Here is a 17,880-nt window from a genome sequence, read left to right as displayed (position 1 = left end):
CTATCTAGTATATGTTAGCATCTCTATCCACGAGTCCATATATTCTAACAACTAATAAATATCATCCAATTAGAATTCAATTCAGCTACACTTGGATCAACCTCAAACTATCCCTTGAATGTAGGATGTCTCAAATCCATAAAAGCCTTGAACCAGTTGGCTGCCTTAGTATTTGCCCGTCATACATGAGGTGTTTAATCCATTTACCTAGTTGCTTTGTGCGAACTCTTGGGAGTGCCCAAACTAGAGGTGTCAAAAGGGTCGGGCAGCCCGTGGGCCGCCCGGCCCGTTACTGTTCAAACGGGTCGGGCCGGGCTCGGCTAAAGAAATTAGGCCCACGGCCCGGCCCACGGTCCGTTGGGCCCTTATGGGCCGGGCCCATAAGGCCCTTATTCATTTTTTTTAATTTTGTTATTTTTTAGTAATTATTGATATTGGATATTAAAAAATTTAATTTCGCAATATATATAAATAATAACCATCAATTTATTTAAAATTTTTAAGTTAAATTTTTTATATATTTAAATTATAAATAAACATTATCCTTTTTATGTATACATTATTTTTTATATCAATTCACAAGAAAAATTATAAGGCATATAGAATTTTAAAATATAAAATAATAAAATAATATTTAAAACTTAAGAATTAAGATAGAAAATATTTTAAAAAGAGTAAAATTAATTTTTATATATGTATTATTTTGATATTTATATATGTATATATTATATGTATTATTTTTAAAAAAAATATTTAAAAAAAAAGGGTCGGGCCCGGGCCGCTAGGCCTTGTGGGCTAAGGGCCCGACCCAACCCTCTAGCCCACCGGCTGGCCCGGCCCTTTTAAAAAGCCCGTGGGCCAACTCGGGCCGACCCTTTTGACACCTATAGCCCAAACATTCCTATCGCGTGCCCCTGGTCAACATTCTGAGCACTAGAGGCACGTGATGTTTGGGTATTTCGTCGAATACATGGTGTCATCTGCACAATATTTATTTTCCTTTCAAACACATATCACAAAAAATATTTACAAGACAAATATCTATCAATTACCCACAAGTTAGTGCAACACCAAAAACAAACTTGCATTCTTATTTCACATAACCATAAAAGTAACAACTTACTATCACATCACTAGCTAGTTAATGAGTACATACATCACTGATGGTATCCCATCCTAAAACCATCTACTTGTACTAATCTATTACAAGCACGCTGCTAACTAAGTGGTGTTTTTCTCGTCCCCCTCATATTATAAAAATAATAGTAATTTAGTAACAAATTTAGTTACGAAATTTTTTTGTCGTTAATTAGAGACGTCTCAGTGACGAATATTCCGTCATTAAATAATTTTTAATATTTTTATTAAATTTTTAAATTTAGCGATGAAATATTCTGTCACCAAATAATAAAAAAATTAAATTAAAATTATTTAACGACGAAATATTTGGTCACTAAATGATTTAAAATTTTAAATTAAATTAAATTATTTAACGACAGAATATTCCTTCGCTACATAATTTTAATTTAATTTTTTTAATTATTTAGTTATAGAATATTTTGTAGCTAAATAATTAAAAAAATATTTTATTTTATTTTTTAGCAACGGATGTGGTCCTGTAGCTAAATTTTAATTTTTTATTTAATTTATTTTTATTTTTTAACGATGAAATATTCCCTCGCTAAATAGTAAACAAAATTAAATAAATAATAAAGAAAATATATTTAAATTAAATATATTTAGCGACAAAATATTCTGTTACTAAATAATTAAAAAATTAAATTAATAATTAAAAACTTTAGCGACAATACTAATCTACTGCTAAAAAAGAAAAAAATAAATTAAAAAAATTATTAATTATGTATTAAACAAAAATTAAATAAATATTAAAATTTATTCGCGACGGGAGGTATCCATCGCTAAACAATTAAAAAATTAAATAAAAATTAAAATTCTTTAGTATTAAATGCATATTTTATGTATTTTATTTACAAACCAAAACATATAAATTGATATGATATTGTAAAATTTATAATAACAAAAATGTATTAAACTAATTTTTAATCAAATAAAACTTAAATATTTAAGAGATTAATTAATTATAACATTTAAGTGATACATTAGTTGAGTTAAAATTTATAATATTTATTTTTTTAAGTATTAATTTATGAATTTGAAAGATTTAAAATTTAAAATCTTAATTTAAAATAAAATTAAAACGATTGATAACTAAATGTAGTATATAATTAATATGTCCAGTACATATATTAAGGATGCTCGTAGCTCAGATGGTTGTATGCGCGCGTGTGCACATGGGGGACCAAGGATTGAAATTGAGGAAGGAAAGAAATGAGTGCACTAGGAAACATGTGACGGCTTAAGGGGGGAGGCAGTGGCCCGTGCCATAATTATTTTAATTTTTTTAAAATAAAAGTTGTAACACCCTAAATTTTTCGAGTGTGTTATAACTTAGAATTTTAGGAATTTTTTTTTTTCACACTACAACGACAGATATACATACAATTCTCAATAATCCTAATTTCATCTTCTCAGCCTAACAAACCCGATAATCATACAACTGAGACAGGTGATATTAATACAAATGCGGAAACTAGATCAAACCTGATATAGTACATAATCATAATATTTTATTTATTATATAGGAAACTGTTCAAAACGTCTACAAAATACATTATAAGAACATCACCTCTCGCAAGCGATAATCAAACATCTTAAACATATCCAAAACATACATAGGTTCACATATAAACAAAGATATGCTAAACATGCTACAAACGACAAATTAAGCTTATTTTTCAGCTATCTCCTTTCCTTTAAAGCCGATTTGTCAAATCTGAAACGTTTGAATATTTCAGAGACAGTCCAATTTGAAGATAAATCTTCTAGTGAGAAACTCCAAAATAGTTTAAATAAATGCATGAACAAGTATAAAACGTATGAGGAAAAATCGAGAACTACTCCAAAGTCCCTCGTGAACATGTCAGCCTCCTCCAACGAGAGCTATCTTAATGGCGCACGCATAGCACCACTCGAGAGGTCTCTAAACATGCCACCCTGACCCGACTTTATAGAACTCATGCAAGCACCACATCCATTGTCCCTTAGCCTCATAGTCTTTCCCATGAGAGCTTTCTCAATGGGGCACGCATAGTGCCTCTCGGGGGATATCCAGACTTTTACTCTCAGCTAACAATAAATAGGTACAACAGTATGGCCACACGGATTTTATAAATGCAACAGTTAAAAAACAACAACATATATTTCCAGGAAAATACATTTCAGATATGCAACATAATTTCTTACAATAGAACAACATTTAAGTATGCGTACAAGAGTCTCACAAAACACGTTTCATGGAATATGAGTCTCACATAAGAGAACAAAAAATAGGATTTAGAGTATAGGAGTCTCACCTTGAAGGTTTATCTCTTGGAAGTTACAGTTTCACTGCAAACGGTATAGGTTTCTGCAGAAAACACGATTTTTAGTAAACCTAACCACGAATATTTTTATACAGGGTTGAAGGACATTAAATATGAGATATAACTGGAAAATTTCAAGGTAAGGAGGCCACACACGTGCCCACACACATCCTGGGAAGGTGGCCCACGAGCCTCACGCGCAGCCTCTTCCTGGCACGTGTATCTCACACTCGGCCATGACAACACTGCATCACTTTCGTATTTCGGGCATATTTCCCTCGTTTTAACTCCGATTCAACCCCTGTTTGAATCTACGAGTCTCTCATTTCCCCCTCTACAGGATTATTAAAAAAAATGAACTTATCTTTTCGTTTTTCAAACTATTTGGGACAAACTTTGGCGAAAACTCAAAACTCGAACGAGGCTCGTTCTTCCTCGCTTCTCCTCTGATTTCTTCCTTTCTTCTCGCAGAATTTCCACCCCTCTCTCAAGAGAAAGATCCTTACCTTAGAATGCCTCAATCCTCAAACTCTCTTGAAATGATTTGAGAACAATCTATGACCTTTATTTATAGATTCCTCGGACAAATCACATGATTCCACTTGTCTCAAGATAAGCTTTGGACTCCAAAGACTCAAAGCTATAATTGAATGTTGCCTCAATCCTCAATATCTTTTTTCTTATAATGTTAGCTCAAGACATAGTCTCTTTTGCTAGGTAAGTGAGATCCCTTTTTTCTACAACACTCGAATCAGGTCTGATTAGTTCTCCTCCTAGTCGATCTGAACCCCACACCACTGCCTCCAATGGGGGCCCTACAATGAAAGCCCTAATTCCCATAACTTGGTACAGTTCCCATAACTTCGCTTGTTACTCCACTGCTTGAATGAAATTTTCCTAGTGGAATCATAGGCTTACATCTTCCATCATAATTATGGTTAATTCCCTCCATATCTCATTCATATATGCTTCCTCACAAAGAAGACTTGCTTCTGCAGGAGACCCCACATATAGCTACCTATGGTAGATCGAAAGACCTAGTTTACATGATAAAGATAACTTATTACATTTTCATCCTTATATTGGCTTCCCCCCACTGTGTGGGCCAATCCTACTCCCAGGTATACTAGAATAGATCCAACGCCACACCTACTCCTAGATTCGAGATCATCACCCCGGAATCCATTTCATTAGGATCCATTTGGGGTGTCTTACAATCTGCATACGAAACCGAGAGTCAAGTCAGTAACTAGAATAAATTTTCCTCAAAGGCCAAATTCAAGAAACACATGCCCCATTACTTGCTTTTTTTGGGAAACAAATATTCCTAAACAAGCCCATACCACAATATATGCCTATATCGAGAAACAAACCACTCATGGTTACGACCTATCTCAACCCATGTATGAAACCACGATTTCTCTTCCCCTTCTTACAACTCCCAAACTCTCAGGCCAGGGGCGAATCTACTAGTGAGTTACCCTTGACTTTAGCCCAGGGCAGCACACTAGCAAATTCAATTTTCTAGTGTAAAAAAAATTAATAACAGCCCAACCCAAAAAAAATTACAACCCACCCCAAAATCTATGATGTGTAGCTCTCCATTTTTTGCCATAACTTATTTATAAGTAAAAAATTATAAGCCCAAGACTAAACTCACCCAAATCCTATCATTAATTTCAAACAAGCCCAAATAATAGCTTCCACATTCAATTCAGCACCAGGAGAGAAACCCAGCAACAACAAAGTGAACCGAATTCAATCATTTTGTAACAAAATGCAAGATGACTTCCTTGTTGATTGTATGACACTCTACATAAAAAGAAAGATTGCTCTCATAATAGATGTAGATTCCGCTGTAGATAAATTTTTTATTTCAAATCTCGTCGAGCACAAGTTTAGTGAAAATTTGTTGTATTAATTTTTTGATTACATAAGAATTTTATTACATTAACTTTTCAAAATTTCAACCTTCCCTTACATAGATTCCTAGGTTCGCCCATGTCTCAAGCCCATCCAATATACTATGTGATAGACACAACTTTGGCACCTAAGTTTCCTCTGTGCCCTCATTCTTAACCAGGCTCTGATACCACTTTGTGGTGCTCTCAAAGGTTATCAAAAAAATTTAGTCAATCAAACAAGTCAAAATTTAAAATTTAGGTGGAAATGTGACTAATCAATCTCAGCTCATAAGTTAAAATTTAGGTGGAAATGTGGCTAATCAATCTCACCCCTGGTGGCAATAGAAAAAATCAATATAAGAATAAGACTAGCCCAACAACGTGCTTTAAATGGAGTCACCAGTTTGCATGTTTTGTTTGCTTGCTAGTTGATAGCTAGTCTTGTGGTACAAAAAGATTCCCAAATTCCAGAATTGGGCAAAACTCTATGCGATTGGGTGAATTTAGTTCAGTTTTTAATTTTTATAACTTGATTTTTTTTGATTTTTTTTTTGTTCATTTGATAATGAGTCTGATCCCTCGGTTACAACCAAGTTATAAAATAAAAAATTTAATTTTTTTTTGTTCATTTTTATAACTTGATTTAATTTTTTTTTGTTCATTTGATAATTTTTACGTGCTTCATTTTTTTTTTGTTCATTTTATTTTTCCGCTCCGATCCCTTAGTTACAACCACAACCATTGGCCAAATTGAAGGACGGCTATGCCCCCAAAGATTAGGACATCTTAGGTGGGATCCAGGTTTTCTCGCCTTTCACTTATCGAAAACTCAAGTCCCAAAGAAAATAGGTAAGTGGGCACTTGAATATGGTCGAGACACATGCTTTACAAGGCCTTGGGATGGAAGCAAAGCATAACACTTTCTAAAGAAAAATCATTTTCCAACAAAATACTCAAAATCTCATTTTCAACTTACCTAGTTATCCCTACACATGCTTATTACAAAACACCCCACATTTTAGATAAACAAAAAAAAACCCTCCCATAGCTCATCCATTGCATCTATAGGCGATCCTTCTGACATCATCGCTTTTGTAGGTCTCTTAGGGTATGGTCACTAAAGAGGGAGTGAATTGAATGATTAAATTTTTTTTCAATTTTAATAAATATTTTTGATTAATGATTTTATTGAGAACTATATATTTGATAAATATAATAAATTATATTTAAGATTAATAATAAATATAAGCCACAAGATATAAGAAAAATAAATAATATGAAGCACAATACAATTTATAGTGATTCAGTATTTTTACACACACCTAATTCACTCTCTTAAGGTCTAACCATCATTGGGGTTCCACTAAATCAAAATCACCAAGATTTTCACACTATCTCATATTGGAAACTAGATACACACCTAGATTACAATGGGTTCTAGGCAACCATTACACTAATGTTTTCTCTTTAACTTATCTTGAAAATTAGATTCACCTAGATTTTAACGAATTTAGGAAACCTATACACTCTTCAATAATAATTTAAATGTTTACAAATAATTTGTCCATACTTGGACACAAATAAGCAATTAAGAACAAATTATATAAGACAATAATATTTAAATAAATAAATAAATTTGTAACCTCAAATGGAGAAGTAAAGATTTGTCATAGAAAACTTAAAGAATTTTTCTCCTCTTGCCTTGTGGCTCTTCGGTGGATGTACAATAATATTTCTAGAGTCTCAGATTGTTTGGATGTTTTGCTTGAGAGCGTTTGTGAGCTTTCGGGTGCTTTGGATATATACAATGGAAGTATTTGGATACTCAAAAAATGAGTTTGGATGGGGTATTTATAAGCGTTTTAGTTACTAAAAAAATGGTTAATATAAAGTTTGAAATTCAAAAAATGTTTAGACTTTCTCAAACAATAAGAAAACTTGTATCACCTTTAATTCAAAATAAATTTACTTTTAGCATGAGAAATCAAGATTTGAAAATTCAAATATAAGCTTTTGAGACATAAATGATTAAAATAAGAAAATATATCTAAAAGTAATCTCATTTAATTCAAAATAAATTTACTTTTTGTATGAATAAGAGAAAATATGTTTAAAAATAATTCTCTTTTAATTCAAAATTTGAAATTTCAAATATAAACTTTTGAAACATAAATGATTTAAACAAGAAAATATGTCTAAAAGTAATTATCTTTTAATTCAAAATAAATTTACTTTTTGCATGAGTAAGGAAATCATTTATATCATAAAAATATTTTTGTTAATTATCAAAACTTAATTAATATGAACAAGTTGGTTCAACAGCTTTCCCCTTACTAGGCCCCAGTCTTTCTCTATGATTAGTTATAAGGGGTGAGTCCTAAGACTTATAACAAATTTCAGTTCATGGCTAGCCACGGGAGACTGTGTTAGTCTCCCAGAGATAATAAATTTTCCCAGAGATAATAAATTTGTCGAACCATTTCCCCATGCACCAAGGGGGTCCCACACAACATGCAAATTGGATAACTCCAACATTTAGAAATCCTTCTTAGGTCCTGCAAAGAGGATAGACATCATCCATAAAGAGTTCTAATCCTGATAAAACTTCAAAATATTGCGATAAACATCATCTAAAATACTCGTAATCCTATGAGATTTAGGATTGCTCTATGCTTTTCTATAAATAAGAAGACTCTCATTTCAGAAAATGTAAGGCTGTGTTCTCTTTACTTTTCAATTTTTAGTTTTGAGTTTTGAATTTTTTTTTAGTTTTCTATTTTGGTAGTCTATTTTTAGAAAATTGAAAAAATGCGTTCTCTTTGTCATTTTGAAAAACTATTTCTCAAAACATAAAATTAGAAAACGTGTTCTCTTTGAAATTTTGAAAATATTTTTTTAATAATATTTTATTCAATAAATTTGATTATTCAGTAAATTAGAAATATTTAATGTTAATATATTATTAAAAAATATATACATTTTAAAGTTAATGAATTTTATAATAGTTTTTTCCATTACAATAATAAAATATGAATAAATAAATAAATAACTATGTTTTGAGTTTAAAGTTTGTTTTGGATGAAAACACTCAAAATAACTTTTTGTTGTTTTGAGTTTTCTTTATAATTTTTTTTTGTTTTCAAAAATATATTTTTAAAAACAACAAACAGAACGCATTTTCATTATTTTAGAAAATCGAAAACAAAAAATAACTTGAAAACAACAAAAAGAACGCAGCCTAAATTTCTGATAATGGTATGAATACTGCTCTCGAGCGTTTATAATCCTTAGTGTCTGACTTAAACATTGCAGTGTTTGTGCAAGGACCTCCCCGTGCTCGCCGCTTGACTGTTTTCTTCTTTGTAGGCTTGGATGGACTGACGACTACATTTTTACCTTATAAATTTATTATTGTGTTCGAGCAACAACACAAGGAAAAACAGATACTTTTGAACGCATGAATTTGATATGGTATTTATTACTATAGCTTATATACCAAAAATGATCTATAATCAAATTTCAAGCAGTGTTTCTTTTCTTGTTTGATAAATAATTTTTCAAAATCTATTGCTTAATAGACATCCATGAGAAAATAGGATTCTCAAGACTCTAATCTTGTCGGTCACAACATTCAACGAATAAAGACTAGCTTATTTGTAGCAATGCATATAATGGTCAATTGGAAATATTGGATGGTTTAATTTGTCCTGCTTAGTAGATAGAAAAATACTAGATTAAAAATTTTTAAAATTTGAATTTGTTGTCATTGTACACTACAATGAATTTATTTGCTGGAAAAGTTATCTCCAATCTTCAAATATTATGCAAGAAAGAAACAGTTAGAGGGCACATGATATGCAACACTCTGATGCTAAAGTTAGGTTCTGATCAAGTGAAATTGTAGAAGAAATTGTAAAACTCTTAATCAAGTAGAAGTGTCATACCTTGATAAATGAGAGCTCAGCTATTTATGACTAAGCTTAGGAGTCAGTTACAGAAGTTTCGTGATTTTATGGGGTTGATATTAATCTTTGGTTACACAATCATCATAAGAAAGTCATGGAGATAGGTTTGCAAGTCTCTTCCATAAAAGGTGCGATGCGAGAGGTCTCTGGAAGTAACCGGGTTGTCTTCACTATAAAATGTTGACATATGATGTTAACCTAAATGGAAAAGGTAAAATTATCAATTTCCTAAATACATAATCCTTGAACAGATGAAATTTTAAACTATATTTTGTGGTTTTTTTTTTTATTAAAGGGCCTTCAAAAGAAAACTTAACACTACAAGTTGCAACTTTTTTTCCCTTGTTTTTTTCTTATGATGGTAATTGTAATTTTTTCCCGGTACTAAAGCTGAAATCCTTACTGTTAAGCAAATTATTGCTGACTTGTTGGTAAATAGGCTAAGAAAATACGTTTACATATGATGTTCAGATATGTTTCCATCTTTATTTGCACACAATCCCGATAATAGGCAGAAAATATGAAGTACCTCTGGTAGGTTGAGATTGCTCCATATGAGGTGAAAGGCAACCTCACCAGCTGAAGGCTGAGAACTATTTGCTTTAGCATATATTTCAGCTCAACCATTCCTGTATTGCAGTGTGAACTGTTGAAAGTTATTCTCAATGTACAAAGTAACTGTTCCTTGTTTGCTATTTGTATTTCCAGTGAATCAATCAAGAAGTATGTTCATGCAGTACATGAGCTAGCTATTGATATTGCACACAAGATGGCTAAAGCTATGGGGCTATCCGGGGTTTCATTCAAGGATTGGTGCTCACAGTTCAGGATAAACAAATACAACTTCACCCCTGAAGCCGTAGGCTCTTCTGGTGTTCAAATCCACACCGACTCGGGATTCCTGACCATACTTCAGGACGATGAAAATGTGGGCGGCCTTGAAGTTATGGACAAGTCTGGTGTATTTTTGGCAGTGGAGCCCTTGCCTGGGTCCCTCCTTGTCAATCATGGGGACATTGCTAATGTGGGTAATCTGGCTTCATGGCCTGTGAGTTCTCTTCATGCTCAGATTTGATTCTGATGCCCTTTTCTGCTTGTTGACATGTCAAGGTTTGGAGTAATGGGAGATTCTACAACGTGAAGCATCAAGTGTTGTGCAGGAGAGCCACAATGCGTTTCTCGATAGCTACGTTTCTCTTGGGACCCAAGGAGGCGGCGGTGGAAGCCCCAGTGGAATTGGACTCTGCACACCCCCGCCTGTATGTTCCTTTTACTTACAATACTTTCACAATGCTCCGAACCTCAAACAAGTTGCATGCTGGTGAAGCTCTTGCTCTTGTGCGCTCCAACTCTTGAAATAAGATCTCGAAGCATGGTTTCTTTATTCCATATCTATGGAGATAAAAGAAACAATTGACACCGCACTGGACACTGCTGATCAACCATAGATATATATATATATACACACGTTGAGGAAGAATTAATGAAATGAACTTTAAACTGTTAATAATGGAACACTCTTTCTTTTACAAGAGGTATTACAAGTTACAAATAAGGATGTGATGACTCATTACACAAGACAACAGCCCAGATTTACACAATTTAATTAAACCTTGGTTCTCCACCCACTGAGTAAAAACATAAGAGAAAAGCAAAGCAAAGCAAAGCAAAGCAAGGGGGTATGGAAAAAATAAGAAAAAGGAAAATCATACAGCATGTTACAGTCAGTGTTCGAAAAATCGGCTTAGGTGTCGCCGCGCTTTTCATCTAGTCGGCCCCCTTAGGCGCCGGTCTGCCTAATCGGCCATCGGCGGCTCCTAACCGCCTGGGCCGCCTACTTTTAAATGTGTAGGGTTTTAAAGAGGAGACAAAACAAAACCTATTTCTGCTTCATTTGCCCCGATTGCTCTCTCCCAACCGCGACCGCCTCTCTCTTCGAAAGCTCATTCTCATCGCCGCCGACACCTCCACCGTCGCCGACGCCTCCTCCGCCACCGACCATCGTCTCTCTTGGCCTCAGTTTTTCGATTCCCCTTGGCCTCCACCAGTCGTCTCTCTCCTCTCGCTCGCTAACGCTATTTTTCCTCCGACGGTCCGACCAGCAGTATCTCTCTCTCTCGCTATTTGCAGTAGCTGCTGTATACTATATAGTATATAGTATATATATATATATATTATTTGTTGTATAATTACTCACAATTTAACAGAATACTATTGCTATGTATATACATATATTACTAATAGACTAACAATTATAGATTATATATCTATATAATAAAACAGGATGATTTTTGAATTGTCTAAAACTAGGGAATGCCCGTGCCTAAAGGCACGGTGTAAATAATATTTTGTAAATAATATTATTAATGTTGTATAATAAAAAATAAAAAAGTTAAATTAAAAAAAATACTTTACAATTTGAACAAATTAAATTAAAAGTTAAATATCAAATAATACATACCAGTTAGTGCTATTGCTACCAATCAAATATTAAAAAAAAAATAAAATATCAAATATTACTGCTATTGCTGCAAATAGAAATTAAAATTAAAATACACACCAATTAGTGCTACTGCTGCCAATCAAATTATAATTACATAAAAAAATAAACATTATATTGTCATTCACCAAAAGAGTGAGTTAAAATTTTACAAAAAGTAGGTTAAACATTTACAAAATATGTATACTTTACAAAAAATGTGTCAATAACATGTCTTTAAACATGTGTTTGCCCGAACTTCCTCCTCATTACTTTCCAAAAAATCTTCGTATCAACTTGTATGTATCCCCAATGAGGAACATGCACAATAATCTGGTAATTTGTGAAATAAAAAAAATATAGATTAGTACATTTGTTGGAAATATACATATCAAAATATACTTTGAGATTGAAATTACCTTATTACATCCCCATCGAAGCAAGACAGTTGTATTTCTCCTTTTAAGCTCCATATATTTTTCCATCCAATCCTACAGAAGTCCATATTTCAAATTATTATCAAATTTAAATTTTAAAAAAAGTTATATAATCAATAGAAATAAATCTACATGGTTACCTTCTGAACACTACAACAACACTTCAGGATAAACAATATTTGTAGTAGAATCCAAACAATCTTTAGGGAGCAGAATACTTATACGATCAAATGATGTACATCTGGACAATGCCACATATAATTGCCCATGGCTAAACACTGGTATGCGCAAATCAACCCCAACAAATTTCACAGATTGTCCTTGAGATTTATTAATGGTCAAGGCATATGCCAATCGGACTGGAAATTGACGTCTTGTCATTTGGAAAGGCATTTCTGAAGAAGATGGTGCCAAAGATATCCTTGGTATGAATGCCAAATTGCCAAACTTTTCTCCAGTTAAAATTTGAGCTTCAATTATGCGAGTGTCGCACCTAGTAACCATCAATCTTGTACCATTACATAGTCCATCTTTCGGTGCAATGTTTCTCAACAATATTATAGGACAACCCACCTTCAACTCTAACTTAAAAGTTGGCAACCCAGGAGGATCCAATGAATTTAAATATTCATTAGGATATCTATTTGTAATAGTAGGATCGACTTCATTATCTTCAGACATTTTATCTGCTGCAAGATAAGTATGTAATCTCCCTGGAAAGATATTCAATGCAGTAGTATTGATGTCACTGACATCATCGTTACGCGCAGACAGAATTGTGCGTTCAGTTAAAAATGTTGGGGTTGACGTCTCTATTATGTTCAATCGTGGGTAAACTGTAGAGAGTAATTCATTCAAATCTTGACATTTGTGTATTGTTGATGGAAGGTTAACGATTTCTTGAGGATTGGTCCCAATCTAAAAAAAGTGAAATCAATAAAAAAATAAGAATGAAAACACAATTTATTAATTTAAAATAATCTATATAATATGGCACAAATGTTATAGTAGTGTTACCTCCATCAAGAAATTTGCAAAATTAGCATTTTCACGGTCTTCATGATTCAAGCGCATATTCAAATCCAAAGTTAAGATATGTATATGCTTCCATAGAACAGAGTGTCTTAATGATGCATTCACAATTTGCTCACGAACTCTTTTGGGTATAACTGGTAAGATTTGTCGAAAGTCTCCACCAAGAACAACAGTAATACCCCCAAATGGCTTGTCACTATCACAAATATCCCTCAATGTACGATCAACCGCCTCAACACAATATCTATGTTGCATCGGAACTTCATCCCAAATTATGAGTTTTGTTTCTCTAAATAACTCAGCTTGTAATGATTGTTTACTAAGCCCACAATTTGAATTTTCCAACACATCTAATGGGATGGAAAATGTTGAATGTGCAGTGCGACCTCCGACCAGTAACAATGATGCAATTCCAGATGAAGCCACAGTAATAACGATATGCCCAAGGTTGCGACATTTTAATGCTATCGTATTGTACAAAAATGTTTTCCCTGTTCCGGCACCCCCATTCAGAAAGAAAACAACTCCTTTATTTTGAAAAACTGAAGAAGTAATTGTGTTATAAGCATTCCGCTGTCCATTGTTGAGACAATCAATGGAAATTTGTGGATCTGTCTGTTGTGCCTCACTCTGCAATTGTCGATGTTCGAATATCAATCGATTACCAACTACTGCACTCCAATTTACGGTAGGTTGTGGCATAGGTGGGAAGTCAATTAAACTTTTACCTGATTCATGAAGCATTTGATTCAAAAGATGGAGACCATAATCTTTAATTTGAGCCTCAGTTGGGTTAGAAATGGCAAACAATGTACGAATCTTATGTGCAAGATCATCACATATATGCGTTGAGAATTGATTCCATAATGCACATGGATTTAGTGGAGAGCACTGGGTAAGAATAATACTAAACAATCTCCTCAATTGATATCCAGTTTTCATAACTACAGCCTCTTTCAAGCATTGTATCCATTCTTCATCATCTTCTAAAAGCCCCCTTGTAACACATGCTAATTTAAATGTATCATGCACAACATTATCGACCGTGCGTAAAGACTGAAACGACTTTGGTCCTTTAACAACGGTTAGTAACAAACGTAGATAAAATCTTTCACCACAATTAGGGCTAGCAAAATACATTCTACCAATTGCATATCCCCTTTCTCTTGATTTCCATCTCTTTTCAGACTTGAGCCAAACATAATGTTGTGGAAATTCTTGATAAGTGAATGGACATTCATCTTCACTGCCAGCACAATATGCAAAGAAGCCAGTAAGAGTTGACATTTGTTGACCAACTCTAGATTGAATCGTTTCTAATGATTCTTCTGGGTTAAAAACAACGCGATGCATTCCAGGTAAATGCAGTGCCAATCGTACAACTGTTGGCATCTCCGCATGCAAAGGATGACCAAATATTCGCCAAGCAGCTTCTGGAGGGCCAATATACCTTGCATCGAGATATTGTTGAATCTCATTTATCATTCCTAACACCATCGTTGTACGATCATAACCCTTATAAATGTACTTATGTATATACTTGACACATCTCATTCCAGCACAAACTTCCACATTTATATGACAATTGAAAAGTTTAGAAAGATATGCATTGTATGGTACGACATCCCTGTTATCAACTTCTTGCCCCCTCACAGTATGTACTTGACCATTATTGCGACGACGATAGATAGGGTATCCATCTTGATCCATAGTTGTTGTTTCTGTAAAAACTCGAGGGTATCTCTTAGTGCATCTACCATTTTCCATACATGGTGCTTGCGGATTTCGAGCACCACACGGTCCATGTACCATACAACATTTGATAGTTTCAAAAAGCATAGGATCATCTTTTTGGGTCTGGAAATTCTGCAGAGACTAATTTATCTACTTGAGCACATGTCTGAATTTTGTCTAGGCCTTTAAGAAATAAAAGTGCACGCATATGAGGGAGGCCTCGTTTTTGAAATTCAATTGTAAAAACATGTGCAACTTTATTTCCAAACACTTTATTTGTTTCTATCACCTTCATCAAACATTTTCTCTTCAACTCAAAAACACGGGCAATTAAATCAGGACGATCAATAGGTTTTTGATGTGGTAATAATGCTGAAGTAATTTCTGGCCAATTGGGATTTGCAGTCATGATCAGGAAAATATCTGGGTGTTGGTTGTATCGCGTGATAGCCATTGAATCTTGAAAATTTTCAAACATATGTCTAGGACTACCAGTAAACGAAGATGGCAAAACAAACCTTTGACCAATTTGATCAGGTCGCACATAATCTGGATCCATATCCGACAACTCTTGGTAAAGCTCAGCCCGAAGTTTCCCTTGATTAAGCTTGTAGTATGTCAATCGATTTTGCTCAGTTGCAGCCCAAGCATCTACCAAAAACTCTTGAAATAGTTTCCCACCTCTCAAAATTGTTGAATACTCTGTGGATCGTTCAAACAAACGATAACTATAAAAATCCATTTGAGTAAGTCGATCAGTTGAAGGTCGATCATACTGAACATTCCACAATTTCAGCTCAGGTTCCCATCCAAGCTCACCATATGGAAATAATAAAACATAATGTAATGGCAAATATGCTGGGTGACATTCATTAATTTGCATTAACTCATTATTTCCTCGAAAATGTAAGATAATATCTCTCATTCCACTTGCCTCTGTTCCATCACCTGGTATTACAATCGCAATCTCATCTGCAGTTGGTAGGTTATACCGACGTCGATCAGTTCTTGAATTGTAATGAAGATGAGCTGGTATATTGTGTCCTGTCGAGTCTAATTGATGTAAAATGACATGAGCCTGGCGAAATTTATCTACAAATGCATTGACTTCCAACAAATTATCCTGAATAGTTTTGAGAACATCCCTTCTCAAGATAGGATTTCTACGATTACGAATTTCTAAAGCTGAATCAGGGTCATAGATATATAGTTGAGCATAACTCGCATCCTGCCCTGGTTGTGGTTGTAGCGATCCTGTTCGATGTCACAATTCCCCATGAATTGTGAATGATGTAGGGCCCTTTCCACTGAGTACTCTAGGATCTAATGTAGCACCAAGACTCGTAAAAGCATTGGCTGCGTTGTACACTCGAGTATAACTTCGAAATGATTTTGATTGATCATTATTCCCATCATACAACGCCTGAAGTGGTGGAGGGGGTGTAATAAGTAAAGGTAGCCTAACCTTTCCTTCTAAACAGCAAGTTCCGAATAAGGGGCGCTTCATAGATGATTTTGTCAATTTTTCATCCATCCAATGTAAGGCTGAACAATAAGGACATAATACATCCATCTTGCCAAGATAATGACGGTAAGAATCTTTGTGTACTCGGACGTCAATTGATGTACTCATAGGCATATCTTCTAATTCATCATCTGTACATAAATCTTCTTGAAGAAATTGATTTATAGGAGTAGACCTATGAATATTTGTGTATAAATAAAAATTTGTAAAACAAAACGGTATGAGTAAAGTATGTATTTCAAGATTATACACAATAGTTTACCGATTTCTTTGCAGAGCCAAAGATGTGATTGGTATAGAAAACGAACGTGTAGAATGATGGGTAACCATTATTCGTTTTTGTGCCGAATAAGAATCTTCAGTTATTGTTTTCCACTCCAGGCGAGTGCGATCGCGACGAATTGGTGTTAAAGAAGATTGTCTTGGGTTAATACATTCATTTGATTTTTCTCGTTCTCGTCGCAAGCGTTGTCCCAATTGATATGCAGAACATGACTTTTGAATTTTTTCACGTTCTCGTCGTGCACGCTGGGCCAATACAGCTTTTGATAACACATTATAATTGTGTGCCTATAATGAGAATATTTTAGGAGTATGCACTTGTTAGTTTAAAGACACTACCCATCTCTTTAGCGTGTGATATTTTCTAATTTCCTTTTCACTCTTCTTATTCTTTCCTTAAAAACTTCTTATACGGAAAATAAAAAATTAAAAAAACTATATTATGTAGTTTCCTATTTTTGTTTTATGTTTTTCTCTTATATATTTTCTTCTCTTATTCGTTTTCTTCTCTTTTTAATAGACAAACATATTAAAAATTCAGATTAATGCTTACTTTAACATGTTTTAGAAAAATATTTCACATTCAATAAAAAGAATTTTGAATAAATATTTGAAAAAAAAAAACTTTTTAAAAATATACATAAAAAAGAGTATATGACACTATGTAATTCCTAAAAAAATCTATATGATAATATTCGAAAAAGAAACTTTTAAAACTTGTTGATAAACCATACCACATGATGTACTTTTTTCTTTCCTTTGCCAGAAGGGATAGCCTTTTCTTTTTCTTTTGCCTTTGCCTATAATAAAAAATAAGTATAATATATTTATAAATTATTTTTAAAATGGTAAGAAAATGTATATCCTTACCTCACGAATGCGAATAGTATTAAGGTCACGCTCATCGCGAATAACAACATTAACGTTTCTTTCTTGAAGAAATTGAACCTATACATACAAACATGTTAAAGTGATAAATAAAACTTTATACACATAAATAAAAAAATTAGTAAAGGGAATTGATATTACGGTTCGGTGTAAGTCTCCATCCGCCTATAAAGTATGAGGAAAAAAAA

At 33.6% G+C, this 17,880-nt stretch overlaps 1 protein-coding gene and 1 long non-coding RNA gene across 3 annotated transcripts; one reads left to right on the top strand and one right to left on the bottom strand.

Annotated features, from left to right (window-relative positions):
• Window positions 1-9,514: 9,514 nt before the first annotated feature.
• Window positions 9,515-10,759, top strand: LOC127804336 (2-oxoglutarate-dependent dioxygenase DAO-like). Its single transcript, XM_052341195.1, has 3 exons — window positions 9,515-9,523; window positions 9,953-10,336; window positions 10,423-10,759. Exons 1-3 carry the CDS (start codon window positions 9,515-9,517, stop codon window positions 10,666-10,668), a joined length of 639 nt encoding a protein of 212 aa, XP_052197155.1. The 3' UTR covers window positions 10,669-10,759.
• A 1,124-nt stretch (window positions 10,760-11,883) lies between these two features.
• LOC127803347 (uncharacterized) lies at window positions 11,884-17,573 on the bottom strand. 2 transcript variants are annotated; one of them, XR_008023503.1, is made up of 3 exons: window positions 17,539-17,573; window positions 12,211-12,282; window positions 11,884-12,124 (listed from the first exon to the last, which is right to left on the bottom strand). It is a non-coding gene; the product is annotated as an uncharacterized LOC127803347 (long non-coding RNA). The 2 variants fall into 2 exon arrangements; XR_008023504.1 differs by lacking the exon at window positions 17,539-17,573 and adding an exon at window positions 12,369-12,915.
• Window positions 17,574-17,880: the final 307 nt, after the last annotated feature.

Source organism: Diospyros lotus, chromosome 6 (assembly GCF_014633365.1).
Source record: "Diospyros lotus cultivar Yz01 chromosome 6, ASM1463336v1, whole genome shotgun sequence".
NCBI classification, from domain to species: domain Eukaryota; kingdom Viridiplantae; phylum Streptophyta; class Magnoliopsida; order Ericales; family Ebenaceae; genus Diospyros; species Diospyros lotus.
The sequence above is the reverse complement of the archived record's forward strand: the minus strand, read 5'-3'. Positions and strand labels throughout refer to the sequence as shown.